At 37.6% G+C, this 27645-nt stretch overlaps 1 protein-coding gene across 2 annotated transcripts in view; it reads right to left on the bottom strand.

The window, feature by feature from the left end:
- Positions 1-27645, bottom strand: part of pasha (microprocessor complex subunit partner of drosha) — a 366059-nt gene that overhangs the window by 205837 nt on the left and 132577 nt on the right. For both annotated transcript variants that reach the window (XM_090391560.1, XM_090391561.1), the window contains exon 3: positions 3871-4013. In XM_090391560.1, coding sequence (XP_090247686.1) covers positions 3871-4013 — 143 coding nt within the window. The remainder of the gene's footprint in view (positions 1-3870; positions 4014-27645) is intronic.

The following is a 27645-nucleotide window of genomic DNA, read 5'->3' as shown; positions in this document are numbered from 1 at the left end:
CAATCAGCGATAGCTGGCCCATATCTATCACTAATTATAGCAGCCACCGATGAAGAGGCTGGCAAACAAGTGCTGACATCTCTTGGTACCTAACCCTAACAAGATACGTTACTGTCTGAAATAATGTGGGTACTACGGTCGATTTTCTTGAGTTGACAGGATGAAACACCCGAGAAACTCAGGTGTTTCATCCTGTGAAAAACCCGCTTGCCTGTACCAGAGATCGACTAACTCAGGAACCAGTCGAAGAAAGGCTTAGAAAAAGTTCCTCCAATTGGCGACTAGACTTGAACTTAAGTCTAACTTCAAGCGACCAAGTGCCACTTCCACTGAGCTACACAGGCACTTTTTATATTCCCAACCAAGTAAAAATCCAATACTAACAATCTCCATTTGGCCAGTATCCACCTTGTTCTCCTCTCCATGCTTCACTTCCACAATTTTTCTTAGCCTCTATAACTATACAGAGGCTAAAAAATTATTATAGGAAATTCCCTATAATTCTCACATTCAATTCTATATTCCTTTTTAAAGAGGGGTACTATGAAAACTCCACTCCACTCCAATCATCTGGAATTCGACCATCTGACCAGGCATTCTGAATTATGCAATTGCAGCCATTGTACAACTCACATATCTCCACATTTGAGTAGTAGTAGTAATAGTAGTAGTGTCAAATTATATGCCTGTGTATATCAGTGTAGTGGTGAAGGTGTTAAAGAATCTAGTTAGAGACAGAATACACACCTGGAGATTGATGAGAATTGAATTTTTTCAGAAAGCAGCATGGGCTTATTATGGGAGATCATGCTTTAGTGAGGAAATGCTTATACTTCGATTTATCTGGATTTTGTTAAAGTATTTGATAGAAAACTGCACGACAAACTACAATCGAAATTGAGCAAGATAGGGATGGATAGTCATTTGATAACTTGTTTACGAGGATGGATGACTGACAGGAGCTAGCAAAGTGTGTATGGAGGTGCAATGTAATTTAAGGAATGACGATAGTAGAAATATAACGTATATCATCTTGTTGTCTTTGTATCTACCAACCTTACCATGAATGGATTTCTTCGAAGATTCGTCCACAAGATACTTTTCTCTGAACACTGACAAAGACAATGAGATGATATACGTTATATTTCTACTATCGTCATTCCTTACTTAGGGACAGTTTCCAATAAGATTACAAGACGCCTTAGACCACATAAAATAGGAGTGGCCTTTAAACCGACAGAAACAATTAGCCAATTGTTAAGATTTCCAAAAGATAGCCATCCTTTCTCCAAATATGCTGGTGTTTACAACATACCCTGCTCGTGCGGCTTGAATTACATCAGCCAAACTTCAAGGAGCCTTGAAATTAGGCAAAAAGAACACATAGGTGATGTCAATAATAACAGAGAAGAAAAATCGGGGTTAGCTTTCATTTCTCAAGAACAAACTATACATTAGAGTGGGATAGAAGCACAATTCCTTACATGGAGGAGGACTTCTGCTCCTGAATTTTTAAAGAGGCCACAGCAGTTGCTCGCTGTATACTAAACCTTCACAGGAACAAAGGACTAATCTTGCCCGTGATCTGGAAGACCCTTATTAGATCTCTCAAATCACCAGAACTGAATTACAGTGCCAACTATAGAACGTTCCTAAATAACAACAAGTGATATCATGCACGCTCACTCTATGCATGTGTTGTATGCGCTCTGTTCTTTGTTTAATATAATTGGAATCAGTTGATTATAGTTTGTAACAGTTTTTTTACATTTTAGTGCCTTACCCTGAAGATGCCAACAGCCTTAGTTGGTGAAACTAGTTGGTATAACATAGTTGTTTATTATATGCACTTGATCAATATAATCCCATTAAAAGTCATTCCATACAGTACACAGGTTCATTTTAGTAAAAATTTAGTTTGTATGTACCTGTATTGTTGAGGATTCTGATTTAATATAATTGCATAGTTCAGTACAACTTAATTTGCATAAAAAATATCACTTTCTTGTACACAACACAAAAAAATTTTTTTTTTTAATTTCTTTGTAAAAAAAGTCACTAATTTTCTTTTGCTTTTTGGAAGCTAAATTTTTTTCAAATTATTCTTCTCGGAGCTGTATTAGCAATAAATTTTGTTGAATGGCATATCATTCTGCTTAGCTCATTCTATACACATATTAAAACTGTCAACTGCCTCTCCATGTTTTACTTTTTTTTTTCCTTCGAGTTCTTCATCATCATCGTCTTCTAATTCATTCTGTAGTGTCATATTTATAATTTCAGCATCTGATTTGATTTCGAATTCACTTTTGGTTCTACCTGTAATCCATTCCGTAACATCTGTTTGTGAAATTTCAACATCTGGATTTATATTTTTAACCAAATTATGCACGTTTTGAATTTCCTCTTTTTGTATATCACTGTAGTTATCTTTGTAAATTCTAGAAGGTCACAGTTCTTTCCATGATGCTCGAATTGCTTCAGGTTTTACGGTTCCCAAGCAAATGTGAACACACAATAAATCAAAATAGGCCTACACTATAACCGTATAATCCACAGAATGAAAAAAAAATACTGTACTGTAATAATAATAAAATAAATAATAATAGTTAAAATAATAATTATTAAATAAAAATAATAGTACACAAAATAATACGTAACAAATAAAACTTTTTTTACTTTCAACTCGCAGTTCAGATTACTGGAGAGTTCAGACAAAAGAGGTTCAGATTAGCAAGATACCACGGTATTTGAAACAGTTGCATTAATGACAGAAGACAGAGGAAATTTAATTGAAGTTTGCAACTTAATTCAAGTCATATATTAGATAGTAGAAGTTTGCTGTGTTTGATTGAACCAGGTTCTACTAGTAAAGAAGAGAGTTGGAATGAAATTGGTTGTTTCTGATTTAGGAAAAAAATATGTAGAATAGCCTTCATTAGTAGGTTATTGAATAAGTGAATTTATGTAGTTTTTTTAAGACAGAATTAGATAGTTGTTATGGCTGGAGAGGATTTAATTGAAATTTAAGTATGATGATTTATTTAATTTATGTAATTTGGCATATTGATAAGATAAGTTGAATGAATTTGCACAAGCAATCCTATAAGCCCGAGGTGAAATTCGTGGTATGAGTATTGGTTAATAGACAGTAGTGATTAATCAGTATATGGTTTACCTGCTGTTCATATTTATTTTTCTCAAGTATTAAGTTAGTCTCCAATAGTGATGGTTGACTTGGATGCTCTGGTTTTTTCTCTCAAAAACAAAACTGACTTTGAATGCATTTTGGTTTTAGTTATATGTATATCTGGATATAAATATGAATTTGAGTATTTCAAGGAGTTAATGATTATTATCATTATTAGATGAACATAAATCTCCTGGTGAAAGACCAATAATAATAACTTTAATTTCAGTCAGGATTCATGATTATAAAAATCACATATATGATAGAGTCCAGCAGGCAGCGGCTTTCAGATGTTTCTTTGTGGTAAAGTTACAACAACAAAAAAAAAAAAAAAAAAAAAAAAAAAGATTTTTTTTTTCAGAATTTCAAATGGTATCACCAAATATTCCACTTTCAGAAGTGGACCTAATGCTATCCCAGTGTTAAATATTGCCACTAATTTACTTAGTCTGCAACCTTATAATTAACATGCTACATCAGTTCATATTGTCAAACAATTGGCATATAATCAAATCAAAAATGTATTGCATATAACATTAAATTTGAAACTTGAAATTTAAAGAATTAATTTATTTCCTTAATAAATTAAACAGTAAATGAGATTTTTTAAATAACTTAATTTACTTAATTTTTTTAATTAAGTAAATGAGATATCTGTTTTAAAATGACTAAGAACTTACCCTAGCACTCCCTGGTCCAAGAAAATATGGTTTTGAAAAAGTACATACTCTTGACTGTTTATGCAAATACAGAGGCATTCCACTGTTATGGGTTACTTCAAGCCATCCTTCAGGCAAAACATCAAAATGGTCATGACCTCGAGCTGAAAAATTCAATAATTGATTCTATTTGGCTATTGTAATTTTTTTTACATTAGCATATAATTAATTTTTAAACTATTCGATGTGACTCCCACCCATGAAAGAGTATAAACTTATAGTACATTAGTACTATTGGAGGCAAGAGAGTTTTTTTTTATTATTCCATTTATATTTTTTTTTATTTAAAAAACATTGTTACATAATCTGGAAATGCTGCTATAAAAACCAGGCATGGAGCTTTTATCAAACCACTTCAGGCTTCCATTAAGTGGGGCAGTTAAAGGGTCTTACATTAGGTGATGAAATTCATCTCCTACCTAAAGACTTTCACAAACATCCATACTCATGGCAGGATTCAAACACACAACCTACTGGTTGAAGAACAGGTATGCTATCCGCTTGGCCAACTCAAACAAGTAAGATGAATGCATTGTTAAGAGAATTCTTTAATCTATGGTTAAAGAAAGTCATGGAAGAGAATATTTTACAAATATTTTCTTAATGCTATGGGATTTCTCAACTTATTATTCCCTCTTATCTGATTCAACTCACAGTCAAATCAATAAGGTCAATAAATGATTGATAACGTCTCCAGCTGGGATGAAGAATTAAAGAAAAAATTGTTAAATCTTTTATGCTCATCCACCCAGATTAGATGGGCTTAACAAGATCCATAAGTCAGTGATCCACTGAGACCAGTGGTAGATTGCATTGGCTGTCCCTAGGCATAGTTTCTAAATACTTGTCTATGCTATTACCTTCCTTTACTGGAAAATCTGCTTCTCATATCAAGAATTCCTTAGATTAGATTTTATAACAAAAATTTGTAATCCTCATTTAGAACCTTCAGATATTATGATTAGTCTTGATATAGTATCTCTTTTCATTAGCATTCCTTTGACAGATACTATTAATTTACTTAAACAAGATTTTCCTCCAGACATTATCAAACTTTTGTCTTTGTAATTGACTTATTATTTCAGTGTACATGACAAATCATATGAACAGATTGAAGGAATAGCCATGGATAGTCCTCTCTCTCTCCCCTACTCTTGCCAATTACTACACAGAGAGTTTCAAAGATCATCTCCTTAAAGACATTCCTCTTAAACCTGTAGTATGGTACAGATATATGAATGATACAGGTGGAGATATTGAATTCATGCATCAGCAAATTAGTGTAATGAGTGCAGGCTTAGTGATTATTATGGGGGATTTTAATTAAGGTGATATCAATTGGAAGGAAGAAATATCACATAGCAAAAAGGAAATGGAGTTCATACATCTTCTACGAGATAATTACTTGAAACAGCACATAACTGAAGGGACATGTGGTGTGAGAGTGTTGGACCTGGTTATTGGTTCAGAGGTTATATGCATAAGTAAGGTGTCCTCGTTACCTCCAATTGGTGAAAGCGATCATGTGGTATTGACTTGGGAGGTTGCAAAATCTGTGGATTTTTCTGTTAAGAAGGGGGTATATACGGAACTACAGGTTAGGCAATTATAACAAGCTTCGGAGTGAGCTTGCAGCCATCCCATGGCAGAACATACTGCAGGGGAAAGATGTAAGCAGTGCATGGGATAATATCAGCGGGTATCTGAGGAAAGCAATATCAGATTGTGTCCCCATGGTCAGGAGGTCAAACAAGGCAGGCGTTAGATGGATGAGCAGTAGTATCAAGCTTGATCTGCAAAAAAAGAAAATGTTATGAGAATTTACAAGGAAAAAGGCGATCAGTACACCCATGAGCAGTACAAGGCTCAAGCTAGGAAGGTTACCAGCATAGTAAGAAAAGCTAAATCAGATTATGAGAAGACCTTAGCAAAAGAGATCGAGGATAATCCCAAAGAGTTCTTCCGCTATGGAGCAAGTAAGAGAAAGAATGACTTCGGAAGGATAACTTTAGTGGGTGTGATGGTATTGAGGTGACAAAATCAGATGTAATAGTCGAGTTACTGAGTGATCACTTTTCAAAAGTCTATCACTCAAGTGAGGATATCTCTATACCTGTATAGCAATAACTAATGTGAGAAATGAAGCTAGCGAATCAGAGGCATTTAATATATTGCAAAATTTAAATACAAACACTGCTGTAGGCTTAGATGGAATATCAGCTCGGGTGTTGCGTAAATGTGCAAATGAATTGTCAACCCCTCTTACTTGGATATTTCATTTAAGTTTGAACTCTGGTATGGTCCCTAGGGAGTGGAAGTTAGGCAAAGTGGTTCCTTTGCATAAGGGTGGCCCTAAAACTGCGGTAGTTAATTACAGAACAATCACCATCTCAGGAGTAGTGGTAAAAGTGTTGGAAAAGTTGGTTAAAGACAAAATTCAAGAATGGGTGGATCAGGATATGATACTCTATAGAGGCCAACATGGTTTTGTTAAAGGTAGATCCTGCCTTAGCAATCTATTAACTTTTCATAATAGAATGACATCTGAGTTGGACAAAGAAACTGGCTACACAGTGGTACTTCTGGATTTTGCTAAGGCTTTTGACAAGATACCCCATAGAACACTGTTACGTAAATTGGAGCAGATGGGAATGGATACTAAACTGGTGATATGGATAGGAGAATGGCTCAGGGAGAGATACCAGAAAGTTGTGTATGGAGGAGAGGTGAATCCAGAATGAGGCAGGTGACCAGTGGTGTGGCTCAGGGCTCTGTGCTTAGGCCATTGTTGTTTAATTTGTATATAAATGATATAGGAAATGGCTTACAGGGAGATATTCAGTTGTTTGCTGATGATGCAAAGTTGGGTAGTACAATAAAAAATCAAGCTGATGTTGAAAGTTTGCAGGATGATTTAAATAAGCTGGTAAAATGGGCAAAAGATAATGGATGTCAGTTCAATGTGGAAAAGTGTAAAGGCATGCATTTTTAGGATTAAAAGATTACCAGCTGTGTTCTACATTGATGGAACAGTACTCCAAGAGATTGATGAGGCTAGGGACTTAGGGGTGTTGTTAGATAGAGAGATGAAGTTCAGAGGCCACATTGCTAAGGTGTCCAAGATTGAACATAGGATTACTTGGTTGTTGAGGAACATACTGACATCCAGAGATAAAGAGGTTATTATTCCCCTTTATAAAGCGTTGATACTTCCACATTTGGATTACTGTGCTCAGGTCTGGTCACCTGGATTCCTTGGAGATGAGGAGGCTGTGGAGAGGGTTCAGAGAAGAGTGACCAAGTTGGTGAGTGATGTAAAAAATGCTCCCTACATTGAAAGATTGAGAGCTTGTGGATTGCAGAGATTGGTTGATAGGCGAAGAAGAGGGGACATGATAGAAACCTTTAAATTACTGAAAGGTTTTTATAGGACTGATGCAGGGGAAATGTTTCAGCTGTGTGATAGTGATGGAAGAACAAGAGGTCATCCCTGGAAATTAAAGAAGAGTGTGGTTAACAAAGGTGTCAGAACAAGGTTTTTTGCCTGGAGGGTGGTGAATAAGTGGAATTCATTGCCTGACTTAGTTGTGAGCTCTTCGTCTGTAAATGAATTCAAGAAGAGATATGACAGATATTGTTTTGCTAGTTTGGGTCTCCTGCGATGAGTCTACTGACTCCATGGAGATTCCCGTAATAATAATAACAATAATAATTATATTTTTGAAATATGAAATGGTTCTCCACCAGATATGAAACTATTTGTTGAAAATATCATCATCCTTTCAGGGATTTAGGCTGTTCCAGTTTCATTCCATCTTTTCCTTGGTCATCCCTGACTTCTGTATCCTCCAACTGGGTGGTATTGGAGTATTTTTTTGGGTAGTCTATCCATTCTTTTGATATGTTTGATCCGCTTCTTTCAGTATTCGTATAATTTTGTTCAATACTGGGTCTGTTTTTAGTTCTTTTTGTATTTGTCTGCTTTTTTTTTTTTTATCCCAGAGAGTATGGCTTACTATCCTTTGCAGGAATTTCATTTCTCAACTTTCTATTCTTTTTTCTTCTGTAGTTTTAATGATCCATAATTCACTTCCATACAGTATGGAAGGTCTTGCCGAAACGTTATAAACTTCTTGTATGTTTTTGAACTTGATTAGGTTTGAATATATTATTGATCATTCCTGTTATCTTGAGAAAGTTTGAAATTTTGATATCAACATCAGCTTCTTTTGCATATGGTACAGCACAACAAAGGTGTTTATTTGAACCAGTTAATTGTTCTAAAATTTTATTTTCAATCATAATTTTAATTGTGACTGGAGATGGTCCTATAAAAGGCATGATATTTGCATTCCAAATTTATTAGCAATTATGTTTAAGGAGTATATTGATCTTTGGAGTTCATTTTCATTTCTTGCTATGATTATCTGGTCATCTACAAACCAAAAAAAAAAAAGGTATTAAGTATAATTCCACGATCCAGTTTAAACAGTGGTTTCATATTTTTCTTCTATTTCTTATTTGGGGTAGTCTATCCATTCTTTTGATATGTACAATCCACTTCTTTCAGTATTCGTATATTAATTCGTATTATTAATATGTTGCCAACATATTAATAAATAATATGACACAAAAAATGTGTTATAAATTTCATACAAATCAAATGGCAATACGTTTTTGGCAACACTGTGAATTTCCTAAGGATGTAGTTAATGAATTAATGTACAGTGCTTACAGAAAACTATGTGAAAACACATTTCAGTATGGAATATGTCCATCCTCAACTGCTATGCGACTCTCACAACATCATACCATGCTTAGTACCAAGTGATACAGGAGTTCTTGAGACAAACTGCCCAATTCCTCCTTCAGAGCAAGGATAAGGTTTTGTTTGTTTTCTAGAGGGGAATTTCGAGCAGAAATGCATTTTCCTATTGCGTTCCAAATGTGTTCTATGGGGCTGTCTGGGGAGCATGCGGGCTAGTTGATTCGATTAATATCCTCGGACTTCAGAAGTATCTCCACTGCTTGTGAGATGTGGTGTGGCATTGTTATCCATAAAAATGAATTCTTCGTTTACAGTGCCAAAGAACAATCGAACATGACATTGAAGAACTTTGCTGCAAGATTATTCACCAGTCATAGTTTTAGATTATTCACCAGTCATAGTTATTTCCAGCACTTGCAGCTCAGTGTGTCCATTAAGCATAATGCCTCCCTAAACCCATGACCCAAGCACAACCGTATCTATCCCTTTCAACTGATGTCTTGTGTAATTTTTATGGATTTTTATTGTCTAATTTTTTTTGGAAGTTAGTTACTGTCACGATATAATAGATTTTGGTTACCTTCGGAATCGAATGCATAACGGTGGAAGACAAAACGAAGCTAAGTTTTCATTACTGTATTTAGTTATATTTCATTTTATTTAGTGTACTTAAATGTTTTGTTTTGCTTGTAATTGTTTGTACTTTTTTTTCTATTTATTTAATGGAATTTATTAATTAAATAATTAACGATTACACTACTCGGCAGTAAGGAATGATGACAGATTCATCAGCAGTCGCAAATGGCGTATCGCCAAGTCCTCCGCCATTTAAGAACTCAATTATTAGCAATATTTTTATTATTATTATTATTTCGGGCGACTCCAGGAGTCCTTAGACTCATCGAGGGAGGTCCTAAACATCATGTCCACACAACTATGTGATTACATTCTCATAGTATCTATCATACCTTGTCTTGAACTCGTTCAACGTCATAGCACCCACAACAGACTCTGGCAGCTTATTCCACTCATTTACCACACTAAAAGTAAAGAACCCAGCTCTAACACCCCTGCTAACCACACTCTTGCCCAGCTTCCATAGGTGTCCCCTAGTTCTCCCACCACCAGTCCTGATCTCAAAAATATCCTCTCAATTAATCCTATAGAATCCCTTTAGCAATTTGAATGTCTCAATCATATCTCCCCTCCTCCGCCTATCAACTAGTTTCTGCAACCCACAAATCTTCAACCTGTTCTCATATGGTTCATTCCATAGACCTGTTATCATCTTAGTCACTCGCCTCTGGATCCTCTCCACCTCCTCCCCATCAAGAAGGAACCGAGGTGAACAAATCTGGGCACAGTAGTCGAGATGAGGTCTTATCAAGGCTCGGTACAGAGGTACAATAACTTGCTTGTCACTGCTCGTCAAGGTATTTTTCAACAACCAAGTGAATTGATGAGCTGATTTAGCTACTTTTGCAGTGAGCCCCCTAAACTTCATCTCCCTATCCACCAACACTCCCAAGTCCCTGGCTTCATCAATCTCTTGGAGTACAGTTCCACCAATGTGGTATACTGCTGCTAATCTTTTCACTCCAAAATGCATAACCTTACATTTTGTCACATTAAATTGACATCCATTCTCCTTAGCCCAGAACTCCAATCTACCTAAGTCATCCTGCAAGACTTTGACATCTTCTGCATTCACTATTGCCCTACCCAACTTTGCATCATCAGCGAACAATTGAATTGTTCCACTTAGATCCTTCCCTATATCGTTAATGAACAGATTAAACAGCAGTGGTCCAAGAACAGACCCCTGCGGCACACCACTAGTCACAGGCCGTCTTTTGGACTCTACTCCTGAATAAACTACTCTTTGATATCTCTCCATCAACCAACCACCTATCCACCTCACCAACCCTATATCCATTCAAATATGTTGTAGTTTATGGATTGGTATTCCATGTGGTATCCTGTCAAACGCCTTTGCCGGGTCCAGCAGCATCACAGTAAACACATTTCCCTTATCCAGTTCAGCCGTCACTTTGTTATAAAACTTGAGCAAGTTACTGAAGCATGATCTACCCTTCACAAAGCCATGTTGTCCCCTGTACAGTATCTCGTTTTCATCAATCCATTCCTGTATTTTTCCCTTGACTACTTTCTCTAAGACCTTGACAACAACTCCTGATATGCTGATCGGTCGGTAATTTGCAACCGTAGTCTTGGATCCTCCTTTATGCAGTGAAACTATTTTCCCCTCTTTCCACACCTTCGGGACTAAGCCAGATCTGAGACTCAGATTAAACAACATTGTCAAGGGCACTGATAATTCTTTAGCCGCTTCACGCAAGACCCGTGCCGGTATACCATCCAATCCCACAGATGTGTTCACATTAAGGTTCTGTAATAGACTATTCACCTCCACTTCATTCATCACAATTCCCATATAAACTAATGGTTCCTTCATTTTTTCAATGTCACCACCTGGATGATATGCTTTTACAAAGTGCGCACTCAGTAACTCCACTATATCGACTGATTCAGTGACCTCCTTACCATCGTCATTCCTTAAAATCATTTTACCATGTACAGTTTTTTCTTGCTTGCAGCATATTGAAAGAACTGTTTTGGATTCTCTTTTGCTTGCAATGCTAGTTTCCTTTCATAATCCGCTTTTGCTTTTTTTACCACACTCGTTACCTTTCTGGCCTGCACTTTATACCGTTCGTGTGCCTGCAGGTCACCCCTTCCTTTAAATTCCCTCCACAGTTGTTTCTTTTTTTGCAGCTCAAGCTTAATGGTGTTATTCATCCATTTAACCCCTACTTGTTTTACTATTCGGACCCTAGGTATACAATCAGCCATTACCTCCTGTAAATGCTCCTTGACCACTTCCCATGCTCTATCGACGTCCAGCCCTTGCAGTTGTACATGCCATGGCACTGATCCAAGCAATCTCCTAAGCTTGTCATACTTGCCAGCACGGTAATTCCACATATACCATGTCTTAATCGAAAATTCCACACCTTTAGCCACCTCCCAGGTCAAGACCTTATGATCACTCTCACCAATAGGTGACAACATGGTCATATTCATTACAGTCAAATTCTCAGATGCTATTACCAGGTCAAGCACTCTCACACCTCTAGTATTTTCAATTACATGCTGTCTCAGATAGTTATCCCTTAATAATTGAATAAAATCCTTTTCCTTCCTCACATGTGTCCTCTCCTCCTTCCAATTAATGTTACCATACTTGAAATCCCCCATAATAATTACCCTCCTTCCACTCATTTCATCAATTTCCCTATGCATACTATCTCCACCATCTATTCCATCACCTGGTCTATAGCAGCACCCAACTGTATATTTTATTCTGCCAGTTTCAATCTCACACCAAATAGCCTCAAATGAGCTCCTTTCACTATCCTGCGATACAACTTCAATTCTCCTTGGCTGCAGTTCATCAGCTATCATTAATAATATCCCTTCCCCCATTTTATTCTCTCTGTCCCTCCTAAACACACTATAACCTACACATTATATCCCACTAATTATATCTTCTTCCGTCAGCCATGTTTCACTAATGCCAATAACCTGTGGCCAGGAAGAGCCAATCAAGGCCAAAAATTCTTCCTTCTTGTTCCTAATACTCCTGGCATTAGTATACATGAAATGCAGTGATCCCTTAGACCCACCCTATATTGATAGGTTATTCTAAATGAACCATTCCCATTTTTTGTCCTTAGTGCTGGCTCGGGTACATTATATACATTCTTACACTCATCTGTCTCACTGATGTCTGCATATCCATTCCCCCCCCATATCATAAGGGACTTTGTGGCATGCAGTACTTGCGGCATGTATGCATCTCGGGAATTAGATATGTGGCTTGTGAAAGAGAGTGGAGAGCGTATAAGCGCAAAATGCAGGCAGTTGGAGGAAATAAGTGCATTAGAAATATCGATATCCGACGTTGCTCCAGGAATGGGGAATGAATGAAGGAAGACAAGTAGCATGATAGGAGAGAATGAAAAAAAGATATATATGAATCAGAAAATAATAATTGATAGTGTGGAAGGTGAAAGTGACTGTGAAAGTTCAGGAGATGGTTTTGTTTGGGAGAGTGAATTTAGATTAAGAGTGACTGACCTGCAGAGGGAGATAGATGAGTTGAAAGAGGAGGTGGAATGTCTTGTGAATGAGAGCAGAAGTATGAAAGATAAGATTAGAAGAATGGAAGAGATAAATGCAAGGAGAATCAGAGTAGGAGAGAGAGAGAATTTAGGGAGTATGAGTGAGAGGTATGGGGGTGCTAGAAGAGCAGAGAGAGAATGGAAACAGTAGAAGAGAGGGAATGAGAGAGAGGTATGGGAATGCTAGCAGACAAAAGGATGGAAACAGTAGGCGAGACAGAATGAGAGAGGGATATGGAAGTGCTAGAAGAGGAGAGAATGGAAACGGTAGGAGAGATGGAATGAGAGAGAGGTATGGGAATGCTAGAAGACGAGAGGATGGAAACAGTAGGAGAGACAGAATGAGAGAGGGATATGGAAGTGCTAGAAGTGGAGAAAATGGAAACAGTAGGAGAGAGGGAATGAGAGAGATGTATGGGAGTGCTATAAGAGGAGAGAATGGAAACAGTAGGAGAGAGGGGTATGGGAATGCTAGAAGAGAGAATAACAGTAGAGGAGAGGGAATGAGAGAGACCTATGGGAATGAAAGAAGAGGAGAGAATGGAAACAATAGGAGAGAGGGAATGGGAAGAGGTATAATGTATGGCGACTCAATGATCCGTGGTGTTCAAGATAGGATGCGTGAGGAGTGTTTGCCAGGAGGAACAATAGAAAGGGTGGCTATGGCAATTAAGAGAGGTGAAAGGGTGGATGAGATGATTGTGATAGTAGGAACGAATGACTTGAGTGGTAATGTAAGTCGGGCAGCGAGAGATAAGAGGTTTTTGCTTGAGACTGTACGGAAGAAGACAGAGAGAGGAAAAATGGTGTGTGTGTTGCCTAGGTATGATAATCATGAGCTGAGCAGAAGAGCAGTGATATTGAATGGCATAATAGTAAGAATGTGTGACAAGAGGGGACTGGTACATGTTGAAGCTTGAAGTTCGTTTGAGGAAAGAGAGGAATTGTATGCAAGAGACCATTTACATTTGAATGAGGAAGTACGTAGGCATCTGGAGAGATTGCTGTTCTGAAAGAGTCAGTGTGTCCCAGGGAGGATGATAGCAGGGGTGGCCTCTTGTGGGAATGGATAGTTGGGAGAAGGGAGACGATGTCAGGTAACAAAGAGCCCAGTGGAGTCTAGAAGGGATAATGCTGGGTATAGAAACAATGGCATTTATATGCTTTATACAAATACCAGGAATATCCGGAATAAGTGAGAGGAATTGGTGGCACAGATAGCATCAGCTTGCCCAAAAATTATTGGGATCACTGATACGTGGTTGACAGAAGCGGATATAATAACAGGAATAGAAGTCGCTGGGTATAGCATTTTTCGTCAGGATAGGAGGGGAAAGCATGGTGGTGGGGTACTGCTTATGATAAGTGATGACCTATGTCCTCTAAGAGTGGAGGCTTTGGAAGGAAGTGAGACAAATGATTTCGAGAGCTTATGGTGTGAGGTAGAGGTAGGCAAGACAGGATATTTAGTGGGGTGTTGCTACAGACCCAGGAGCACGGAGGATGGGGACCAGGAGATATTTAGACGGCTAAGTTTGGCAAGTGCATGAAGAATGATTGTTATGGGAGATTTTAACTACAGTAGTATAAATTGGAGAGAGGAATATGCATGTAGCAATAGTGGAATGGAATTTCTAGAATTCTTAAGGGACAAATGTCTTAGGCAACATGTAACAGAGGGAACAAGAGGTTCAAGAGTTTTTCGATTTGGTTATAGCATCAGAAGAGTTGATAATAACTGAGTTCATGTCTCTCCCACCAGTTGGAGAGAGTGATCATATGGTGTTGACTTGGAAAATGAATAGACATGCAGGAGTATCAAAGAGACGGGAACTTATGTGGAATTATAATGCAGGTGATTATAATAGTCTTAGACGTCAACTTCGGGAAGTTTCATGGAGGCAGGAATTGGAAGGCCGGGATATCACTAGTGCGTGGGAAATTGTGAAAGAATATTTGTTAGCAACAATGGTAAGTTGTATACCACGAGTGAAGAAGAGGACACAATTTGGGGTAAAGTGGATGACAGATATTAAACAGGAATTGCATGCAAAAAAGAGGCTATGGAAGAGATATAAAGAGACAGGTGAAGAGAAGATGCATGAAGAATATAAGACACAAGCCAGAAGAGTGACTAGTGTGGTAAGGAAAGTGAAACTGGAATATGAGAGGAGATTGTCCCTAAGATCCAAAGAAAATCCTAGGGAATTTTTTAGCTATGTGGCCAGTAGGAGGAGAAATGACTGTGGAAGAATGATATTTTGGGATAAAAATGGGAATAGAGTGACTGATGCAGAGGACATAGTGGAATTGTTCAATGACCACTTTATTGGAGTATTTCATCCTGGAGGAGTCAGTTTTAATGCTAGAGGGATAGGGCAGGTTCAAGGTTTAGAGGTACAGGAGGAGAGTGTGTTTCAGATACTGAGAACTCTGGATGTCAATAAAGCTTTTGGACTGGATGGTATTTCACCACGAGTTTTAAGAGAATATGCTGGGGAACTGACAGTGCCTTTAACCTGGCTTTTCAATGAAAGTCTGGCTTCGGCAAAGGTGCCCAGGAAATGGAAGGAAGGTAAGATAGTGCCATTGCATAAGGGTGGTAAGAGACTGGAAGTGTCTAATTATAGACCAGTCTGTGTGTCATCAGTAGTTGTTAAGATCTTGGAGAAAGTAGTGAGGGACCGTATACAGCACAGGGCAGATGAGGGTAATGTTATCTGTGACAGTCAACATGGATTTGTGAAAGGGTGCTCGTTTTAGCAATATGCTGGCCTTTTATAATAAAGTTAAAAGAACAATATATGAGGGAAAGGCATATACTGCCATTTTCTTAGACTTAGCAAAAGGCACTGGACAGGGTGCCACATAATAGGCTGATATTTAAGTTGCAACACATGGGTCTGGATGTCAGATTAGTCAACTGGATTCAGGATTGGCTGTCTGATAGGTATCAGAGAGTTGTGTATGGTGGAGCAGTTTCAAGGAGACAGAAGGTTACAAGTGGGGTCCCACAGGGCTCAGTACTAGGACCTATATTGTTTAACCTTTATATCAATGACATTGCCAGTGGATTGCAGGGGGATATTCAGTTGTTTGCAGATTATGCGAAGCTGGGAAGGATTATTAGTAATAGTGCAGATGAGGTAGGCCTGCAAGAGGATTTGAATAAGCTAGACAGATGGGCAAATGAATGGGGGTGTCAGTTTAATGCAGCAAAATGTAGGGTCTTGAGGTTTGGGAAACATCGATGGGATGCTGCATACTCTATGGGAGGAGTTATACTGGAGGAAGTTGGGGAGACAAGAGATCTGGGGTTGATGAGTGATAGAAACCTGAAGTTTAGGGGACATATTGCAAAGGTGGTGAAGGTAACACAGAGGATTGCTGCAATTATGAGAAGGACACTGACCTGCAGAGATAAGAGGGTTATCATTCTGTTGTATAAGTCTCTGATCACACCACACTTGGATTATTGTTCTCAGATTTGGTCCCCAGGATTTGAAGGAGATAAATTAACTGTCGAAAAGATACAAAGACGGATGACAAAGATGGTCTCAGGACTGTACAAGGATAGTTATGAGAATCGGCTGAGGGAATGTGGACTGCAGCGTTTGGCAGATAGAAGAAGGAGAGGTGATATGATTGACACTTTTAAACTGTTGAGAGGTGGTTACAGGGTTGACACTGGGGAGTTCTTTCACTTGGTTGAACAGCGGGAAGGAGTGATGACAAGAGGCCATCCCTGGAAGTCACGAAAGGAAACTGTTAGCAAGAGGGTGAGGAGTGGTTTCTTTGCATGGAGGGTGGTTGAGCCGTGGAATGCATTGCCTGATAGAGTGGTGAGGGCGAGAAAGGTCAATCAGTTTAAGGAGTGGTATGATGGATTTTGTGTTTCTTAGGGGGAACCTCCCCTTGATGAGTCTTGACAGACTTTATGTTCTTAGGAAGGACCTCCCACGATGAGTCTTTTGACTCCATGGAGGCCTGAATAATAATAATAATAATAATAATAATAAAACACCACTGAAAACATGCTGTACAATGATCTGTGGGAAAAAGTGATGCAGACTGCAGACCTTGAGGCCTACTTGTCACATACATCTTGCCACAGTTTGTTGAGATATTTGAGTACCTGTGCTTGAATAGAGCTGACTTACAAGCTGATCTGCCATGGTGCATTGATTACGCTTTGCTGTTATAACAAAAATTCTGTTTTCATGCCTTGGTAGAGCGAAGGCAACCTCTTAGCAAATGTCTGAAACACATTTGATTATTTTGAATGGATACAAAATTCTGTGAATTCTAAACTCTACGCAGACGTATTCAAGCTTTCCAATAATTCTTCGCTGAATGAAATCATCTTGGTGAAATCTTTGAGACATGACAAGAAATCTAAGTTTGCAACATTATTCCTTCACAAAAAAAAGCTTCCTTCAAACACAATTCACTTAGTGCAGCATTTTGCCTTTTATCCTGTTGAGTGATACTATGCTTTGAGCGTGATTTGAAAATTTGAATGTATACCCGCTTTCCACTTGAAATCATCAGTTATACAAATTGCCATAAGCGATTCATCTGAATTTTTGGTTGTAATCTTCAGAAATATTGTCATTCCTTAGTTTTGGACACCAGTGTATTTATATATTTACAGTAAATATATTTACAGGATGATGCGAAGCTGGAAAGGATTATTAGTAATAGTGCAGAGGTGGTAGCCCTGCAAGAGGATTTGAATAAGATAGATGGGCAAATGAATGGGGGTGTCAGTTTAATGCAGCAAAATGTAAGGTCTTGAGGTTTGGAAACATCGATGGGACGCTGCATACTATATGGGAGAAGTTATACTGGAGGAAGTTGGGGAGACAAGAGATCTGGAGTTGATGATTGATAGAAACCTGAAATTTAGGGGACATATTGCAAAGGTGGTGAAGGTAACACAGGGAGTGCTGCAATAATGAGAAGGACACTGACCTGCAGAGATAAAAGGGTTATCATTCCGTTGTATATGTCTCTGATCAGGTCACACTTAGACTATTGTTCTCAGATTTGGTCCCCAGGATTTGAAGGGGATGAATTAACTGTGGAAAGGGTACAAAGACGGATGACAAAGATGGTCTCAGGACTGTACAAGGATAGTTATAAGAATCGGCTGAGGGAATGTGGACTGCAGAGTTTGGCAGATAGCAGAAGGAGAGGTGATATGATTGAGACTTTTAAACTGTTGAGAGGTGGTTACAGGGTTGACACTGGGGAGTTCTTTCACTTGGTTGAACAGCAAGAAGGAGTGATGACAAGAGGCCATCTCTGGAAGTTACGAAAGGAAACTGTGAGCAAGAGGGTGAGGAGTGGTTTCTTTGCATGGAGGGTGGTTGAACCATGGAATGCATTGCTTGATGGAGTGGTGAGAGCGAGAACGGTCAATGAGTTTAAGGAGTGGTATGATAGACTTTGTGTTTCTTAGGGGGGACCTCCCACAATGAATCTTCTGACTCCATGGAGGCCTGAATAATAATAATAAACCGACACCCCCATTCATTTGCCCGTCTATCTAGCTTATTCAAATGCTCTTGCAGGGCTACCACATCTGCTGCACTATTACTAATAATTCTTCCCAGCTTCACATCTTCCACAAACAACTGTATATCCCCTTGCAATCCACTGACATTGTTACTGATATAAAGGTTAAACAATATAGTTCCCAGTACTGAGCCCGGTGGGACCCCACTTGTAACCCTCTGCCTCCTTGAAACTGCCCCAACCATACACAACTCTCTGATACCTATTGGACAGCCAACCTGAATCGAGTTGACAAATCTGACATCCAGACCCATGTGGTGCAATTTAAATATCAGCTTATCATGTGGCACCCTGTCAAATGCCTTCGCTAAGTCTAAGAAAATGGCAGTATATGCCTTTCCCTCATATATTGTTCTTTTAACTTTATTATAAAAGGCTAGCATATTACTAAAACAAGAGCGCCCCTTCACAAATCCATGTTGACTGTCACAGATAACATTACCCTCATCTGCCCAATGCTGTATACGGTCTCTCACTACTTTCTCCAAGATCTTAACAACTACTGATGACACACAAACTGGCCTATAATTAGACACTTCCAGTCTGCTACCACCCTTATGCAATGGCATTATCTTACCCTCCTTCCATTCCATGGGCACCTTTCCCGCAGCCAGCCTTTCATTGAAAAGCCAGGTTAAAGGCACTGTCAGTTCCCTAGCACATTCTCTCAAAACTCGTGGTGAAATACCATCCAGTCCCACAGCTTTACTGACATCCAGAGTACTCAGTATCTGAAACACACTCTCCTCCTGTACCCCTAAACCTCGAACCAGCCCTATCCCTCTAGCATTAAAACTGACTCCTCTAGGATGAAATACTCCAATAAAGTGTTTTGAACAATTCCACTATGTCCTCTGCATCAGTCACTCTATTCCCATTTTTATCCCACAATATCATTCTTCCACAGTCATTTCTCCTCCTACTAGCCATAAAAATTCCCTATGATTTTCTTTGGATCTTAGAGCCAATCTCCTCTCATATTCCAGTTTTGCCTTCTTTACCATACTAGTCACTCTTCTGGCCTGTGTCTTATATTCTTCATGCAACTTCTCTTCACCTGTCTCCTTATATCTCTTCCATAACCTCTTTTTCACATGCAATTCCTGTTTAATATTGTTTGTCATCCAATTTACTGCAAATTGTGTCCTCTTCCTCACTCGTGGTATATACAATTTACCATTGCTGCTAACAAATATTCTTTCATAATTTTCCATGAACTAATGATATCCCGCCCTTCCAATTTCTCCCTCCATGAAACTTCCCCAAGTTGAAGTCTTAAGCTATTATAATCACCTGCCTTATAATTCCACATACGTTCCCGTCTCTTTGATACTCCTGCATGTCTATTCATTTTCCATGTCAAAACCATATGGTCACTCTCTCTCCAACTGGTGGGAGAGATGTCATCTCAGTTATTATCAACTCTTCTGATGCTATAACCAAATCCAAAACTCTTGAACCTCTTGTTCCCTCTATTACATGCTGCCTAAGACATTTGTCTTCAAGAATTCTAGCAATTCCATTCCCTTATTGCTACCTGCATCTTCCTCTCCCCAATTTATACTACTGTAGTTAAAACAGTAGTAGTAGTATTCACTACTAAAAAGTATATCATCACTTTAGAATGAAATAACTTTCTATATGAAAGTCTCAACATTTTTGTCCCTTCAGAACAATCTTGCCTTCTATATGAAAGCCTCTGAAGAAATAACTAAAACCATATCAACTGTTAGAAATCACTTAGATTAAGCATCCTAAATAAAACAAACTTTACTGGGCCCATTTCTATATGAACTGGCAGACAATAAAGTTCCTTTCAGCTTTAACTAAAATAAATCCTATATGGATTCATGACTACAGTAATGTTTGTTATGTTTGTGTTTTACAGAACCACCACTGGGTACGGTCAAGTGGTCAAGAGATAAGTTAAAATGATCCTTTCGGTCACTCATTCAGGTTAGAATGATCTGAAGGATCACCTAGTTTTTCTCATTGCTTACAATGAAGTTGTAACCAGTCTGTGCAATGACCCATCCCATAATGTTTTTGCATTATGGAATAATAAGGCAACTGATGTGAAGTCAGTAGCCTCTATGTATAAATGGAGACTAATGATGTAGTCTTCATGGTTAGATTAAAACAAGAACATAATTTCTTGTCTATATATTTATATATATATACACACACACAGCTGACGTCCCACGTATAACTTTTGACTCCTCAAAAACTTAACTCTTAATAGCCCACTGTTGACTGGAAGCCTTACTGATAACATAAAAAACATAAATTAACACATATTTTGTTTGTTATATGTATTATATACTATATTCTTAAAATAAAGTAAGTTAGAGAAAAGAAAATGTTTTTAAGAAAATTATAAGGAAGAGAAAATACATTCACTGTACTGTATCAATACCATAAGTTTACATCTTCTGTATACAAGATAAATCGTCTGTCTGTCAGTAGCTAAACCAATATATTGTCTTATATGATATAAAATACTGTACATCTTATATGTATTACTAACACTAGACATCGAAAATGAAAATATAATGTGAAAAAGAAATTCATATTTATTTACAGGTATAACGTGCATTGATAATCAAGAAGCAGCAATATGATTGCTTTATGGTAGCCTAGCCTGTATTATAATAAATGAATCGTTATAAAATCATTTCATGCAATTTAATTAAATTTAACTAATTAATAACAGTTAATTTAATGCAGTTATGATTTAATACTGCATTTTTACATTTTTTTACAATGTTTTACATTTGTAAAACAAATGTAAAACAAATGTAAAATTTGTTCTACATTTGTACATGGCGGTATTCACAGTTCTCAACTGTGAATGCCACCATGTACAGTCTGTAAGTGTTTGTGTGCGTAAATTTGATAAATCTTAACTTTTTTTTATAATAGATTGGTGTATATTTTATGATAGTAAATGATAAAATAGATTAGTATCTAGACACATTTTATACATTCATGACATACCTAATTTTTTCTTAATTTTTTCAATATTTCTAAGCTATGCAGTTCATTTAAGAGTTTTTTCAAATTGTCACAAATATCCAAAAAATTTTCCAATATATTTACTGAAAAAAATCTGCATATAAATTGCCCTGTGCTTCAAACTCGTGTTGTTCAAGGGTCAACTGTACATGTGTGTATGTATATATATATTATACTTGACAAAACTAGATTATTATACTTGAAAACAACTGCTGGCCTGGTTGGCCGAGTGGTTAGCGAATCTGCTCTCCAGCCAAAAGGCTGGGGATTTGAATCCCACCATGGAGATGTTTGTGATTGTCTGTGAAAATACTAGTGGTGGTGGTTGGTGGTAGATGGCATTGTTATATTTGCAGTTTGTTGTAGTTGGTGGAAGTAGAGTAGGTATCCTTCCATGATGAGTCTTTGGACTCCCTAGTGGTGTCACGTAATAATAATAATAATAATAATAATAATAATAATAATAACTAGATTAGAGAATACATTCTCTAATCTAGTTATTTTCAACAGTGGGGCATATCAGGATCTTAGGGAAAAAACAATTATAAGTCTGCATTATTATTATAAGATTATAAATCATTATTATAAGTCTGCATTTGACAAATAGAAAGGGAAAAAAATTATATATATATATATATATATATAAAGAGAGAGTCTAGAGTCCTCAACAATCACTAATAAGTGGAAAGAGGGCAAGATTGTTCCATTGCATAAAGGTGGAAGAAAAATGGATGTTTCAAATTACTGCCAGTTTGCATTTCTGGAGTGGTTGTTAAGATCTTGGAGAGATGGGAATGTCAATTTAGCACCAGTAAATGAAAGGTTTTGCACTCTGGATCTCAAAAAAGTAAAGCTGCATATTATATTGCAGACAATGTATTACAGGAGGTGGAGGAAGCATGTGCTCTTGGGATATTGGTAGATAAAGAATTGATGTTCAAGGGACATTTTGCAAAATAATAAAAACAGCACAAAGAAATGCCAATATACACTAAGAAGAACACTGACAAATAATAGAAATAAGGATTATACATTCTGCTGTATAGGGCTTTGATGAGACCACATCTAGACTACTGCACATCGATTTTGTCATCTACATTCCTAGGTGAGAAGCAAGCTCTGGAAAAAATTCAGAGGTGGATAACAAAAGCAATATTGGGATTGTGGAATACTGACTATGAAAACAGGTTGAGAGAATGTAAATTACAGATGCTTGTCAACAGGTAGAAGAGGAGTGATATAATTGAAACATATAAATTGTTAAGGGCTGCTTATCAAATAGATACTCAGGATATTTTTCAAAGGATTGAAAGCAGGAAGGGGATAGAGACAAGGGTCATTCTCGGAAGTTGTATAAAGGTAAGGTGAGAAAGAGAGTGCAGCATGACTTTTTTGCATGGAGAGTAGTTAGAGAGTGGAATTTATTGCAAAATGAGATGGTGAGTGTGCAAACATTGAAGCAATTTAAGATGAGGTATGATAAACATTATCTCTGTTAGATTGCATCTTTATTGTCCCGCTTGATGAGTCTTGACTGTAGGTGTTTGTATAATAATAATAATAATATATATACTTCTAATTTTTAGGAAATGACAAAGTAAACTCAATTATTAATTATAAAACTTTAATAACTATCTATATTTCAGCAATGTTACATTGCTATCTTCAGGGATCACAAAACAATTATGTGAAGATAAGCAACTAAAGTCGGTCCTAGAGTCCTAAAAGGACTCTAGGATAGATTACAAGGACTCTAGTGCCCCCCCCCACACACACACACCTAGCAGGCTAAATTGGGTTGTCTTGGCTGTTGGGCTGATGATTTTAGAATGTATACTTCCCAAATTTGGGGCAGTCTCATGCACCCAAATTTGTTGACATTTGGGAAGTTTTTCAGAGTTGAGGCTGATTCAGGAGAGGCAGTCCCTTTTCACTAATATCCTGATCAATGATACTATTCTTCTCTTACAAAACATATTTCCGCCCGATATCACAGTTCTCTTTGCCCACATACTCCACTCTGGGTATTTCATGTGGCAAAATAATTTTTCCCTACAAAAAAAAAGTAAGGCCATGGGCTTATCACTTTCACGTCAATAGCTAACTTTTACATGGAAGACTCCGAGCAACGAGCTCTAGATTCGGCCAGCCTAAAACTAAAGTCTGGCTCAATATGTTGATGATATTTTCACCATTTGGTGCCACAGCCGCGAATCATTAACTACATTCCTAAGCCACCTGAACAAACAACACAAACGTATCCAATTCACAATCAAAATCTAAAACAACAACTCTCTTCCTTTTCTAGGCACACTCATCACATGTTTTCCCTCAAACTGCCTGTCCTTCACTGTTTACTGCAAACAGGCCAATACATACATAAAAATGCATCCAACCATCCAACACAAAAACTAGGAGTCATCAGCACCCTCAAACACAGCGCACTAACAATTTGCTCCAATGAACAAGCCTTGAACCAAGAATTTGAAATCATTAACCAAACATTTGGAAAAAATGTCTACAATAAAAAACAGTTCACAAGATCCTCCATAAAAATGCCATTAAAAACAAAAAAGATTACAAGAATGCCATACCCTACATTAGGAGCAGGAGCATTTCAGAAAAAATAGAACACTACTTAAATACAACATGAAGACAACCTTCAAACCCCCAGCAAAATTAAGAAATTTACTTAGCTCCTCCAAAGATCCTCTTCTATACCTTGCCCACCCAGGGATTTATAAAATTCAATGCACCTGTAACCTACTTTACACAGGGAAAACAGGATGCACCATCCCAATCAGAAAACATGAACACAAACGCCACATTAAATATCAAACTATCATATCAAACCATGCACTCCAAACATGCCACAGAATTCAATGGAAAGGAACTAAGTTCCTACACCGCAGCAAAACCTGGTTTGAAAGAAAATTCAAAGAAACTTGTGAAATGCTGAAACATCATCCAAATCTGGAAAAAAATGGATTAATTATTCCAAGAATGTGGAGGACCCATCTTCAACCTATATAGCAACCAGAATAACACCAGACAGAAGAAAATCTCAATACGAAAGGACTGTAGAAATTGTTTAATGTGGTTCAGTTTTTTTTTTCCCCACCAGAGGTCAGGCTAGGAAAAATGATTAAACAAACATTTGGATTCATTTTACTTTTGTATAGTGTAGCAGCATGTAGCTTGTATATTCTAAGTAGGTATGTTTTCCTGATGATGACCTCAATACAGAGGGCGAAACGCTGATTGCTACTTGCTTAATGTTAATTAAGTAAAGTAATTATTTTAACACCTGTTGTCTCCATAACTCTCTCTTCACTATGAATATGAATGGATGTATCACTACAAATATGAGGGACCTCCCCCAGCATGCAATATTGTTATCCTATGGAACCAAGATTCTTCAGCTTAGGCAACTCTTATCATTCCTCAATTATTTTTTTTTAAGTCAATCCCACACAAAAGGCTGCATATTTATCACACATTAGTATTATGAGTAAGATAAAGATAAGATAATCTGGAAACCCTACTCTAGAAAAAAAAAATGGAACTTTTTTCAACCTGCTTCACACTCCAATAAGCAGGATGGTACTGTTGCATTGGGACACTAAAAGCATCTACCACCTCAAGGCTTTCACAAAACATCTCTGCCACAGTCAGATTCAAATCCACTGATTGGAAAGTTGATATGCCATCTACTCAACCAGCCAGATTGATGAAGTATTTGGTGTAAACATACCTGTACCATCTCTACTCATATTTGGTTGTTGCCAGTTAACAGGAATGTAACTTCATGAGGTAATTGTTAAGCCTATTTCCCAGCCACGACAGCATCTCACACAATGTGCTGATATGATGCCCTGTAGATCACTCTTGTATTATGCTGTATGACTGATTGCAACCTGTCTCTTAGATTAAATGATTTTCAGAACCTTATATTTTTGCCTCTCACATTAATAAACTGCCTTTGTATGAAAGGAATTGCTGATTTTCATAAATTTGGGTTTAAGTATATTTTTAGTATAGTATAGTTGAGTTTCCTAAGTATATTTTAGTTTAGGTATAATTTTATATTTGATTAAAAATGTCATTTTATTAAAAAAAATGAATTGACATTTTTCAGATGTTACCTCTCAAGCTTTCATGTTTCTGACATTACCTCTCAACCTTGTGAATCTAATTTATTAAACATTGTGTGTAGTTATCAGTGAAGGAACACATGGTTTTACATCTAGTTTAAGCCTGCACAGTACCTTACTTTATACAGGATGTCCCAAAAGTCCTTTTGCAGTTATAAACTTTAATAATGCAATGGTTAAGGTACCGGAGAAATTGGTAAAAGACAAAATTCAGGACTGGGTGGACTGGAAAAAAGATCTGAGTAACGAAATGGCTACTCAGTGATGCTGCAGGACAAAGGTTGATGGGATTCCGTGAGGAACTCTGCTGCATAAATTGGAGTAAATGGGGATGGATATGTATGCGGTTATTTGGATTATATGGTGGTTAACAGACAGTTTTTAAAGAATAGTTTATGGAAAAGCTTAGTCCAGAAAAGGCATATAACTAGTGCTGTACCACAGGACTTAGTGATTAGTACTTTGTTGTTTAGTTTATACATTAATGATATAGGAAATCTGAAGGAAATATTCATTGTTTGCTGATGTTGCAAATTGGGAAGAGTGATAGCAAATGAAGGGGATGTAGAGATCCTGCAGGATGACATCAACAGACTAGCAGTATAGGCAAAGGTAAATGACTGCCAGTTTAATGTGCCCAAATGTAAGATGATATACACTGCTTGGAAAGAAGTCAAGACACCCCATGGGCAAAGTGATTGTGCCATGTAATGAGTCATTTGTCTATAGCTGGTATAAACCAGCTACAGGTATATTAGGTACAAACGATTTAACTAGCAATAAGTTCAGTATGAGAGAAGACATGAAAGGGTTGCTGGAAGAGGCGAGAGTGTAGAGTGAGAAAGTGAAAATCGTTAGTATTTTACCTCGCTATGATAAAATTGAATTAAAAAGAAGGGCTATGACGGCAAACGATTCGATGCATAGGCTGTGTAGGAGGAATGGATGCAAGTTTTTGGATGTGTGGAGTGAGTTTGAGGGAAGATTGGTTTTGTATAAGAGGGATGGCCTACACCTGAATGCGATTGGTATCAGGAGTCTGGAAAAACTAATAACTGGTATGAGACCTAACACAGAGTCAGGGAAACTAAATTATAAAGGGAGGAATGGTGTGAATGTGAGTGTAAGAGAGACAATGGTATATAACTGTGTTAATGATGGGAATGGGCTTTGTCATGGAAATGTTGACGAGGCAAGAACGATTTCGGGTTTGTGTTCATCCGGTTCGGACCCATCATATGTGTGCAAAGATGTCTACATGTGTAAGGCATTAGAGAAGAACAGAGATCTGTAAGTTGTCCAACTGTGTCAGGCAGACTGCAAACAAGAGTATACAAAAAAACATGGAGGTAGATTATTATGTCTGTACACGAATGCTAGGAGTATCAGAAACAAAGAGATACAGTTTGTTGCCTTAGTCAATATGTTGCGACCTCAGATTGTAGGAATTAGTGACACCTGGTTATTACAATCAGACCTACTAACTGGTATCAAGTGTCATGGGTACAGTATTTTCAGGAAGGATAGAGTGGATAGGAGAGGAGGGGGCATGCTGCTAATGACATTGGATGACTTAAATCCAGTTAGAGTTGAGACTTATGAATGTAGTAATACTACTAACAATATTTCATGTGGCAGTGAGTTTGAAGCCATCTAGTGTGAGGTGGAATCCAACAAGACAAATTACATAGTGGAGTGTTGTTACAGACCTGGTGGATCGGTTACTGGTGATGAAGAAATGCATCACCAAATAGAAAAGATGAGCGTGAAAAGAGTAATCATAATGGGAGACTAATTATCCAAATATTGATTGGGTAGCAGTAGAATATTGTGCAAAGAATAAAAATTCATTTATTGAGCTGTTGAGGGACAACTTCCTCAAGCAGCATGTGACAGAAGGAACTCGAGGTCAAAGAGTGTTAGATTTGATTACATTGTCAGAGGGCATTTCAGTTAAAAACGTAACTATTCTGACTACAGTTGGTGACAATGATCATGCACTACTCACTTGGGA

Source organism: Typopeltis vanoorti, chromosome 4 (genome assembly GCF_054136105.1).
Source record: "Typopeltis vanoorti isolate ZY-2024b chromosome 4, IOZ_Tvanoo_1.0, whole genome shotgun sequence".
Taxonomy (NCBI): Eukaryota; Metazoa; Arthropoda; class Arachnida; order Uropygi; family Thelyphonidae; genus Typopeltis; species Typopeltis vanoorti.
This window is presented reverse-complemented; position numbering and strand designations above follow the sequence as displayed.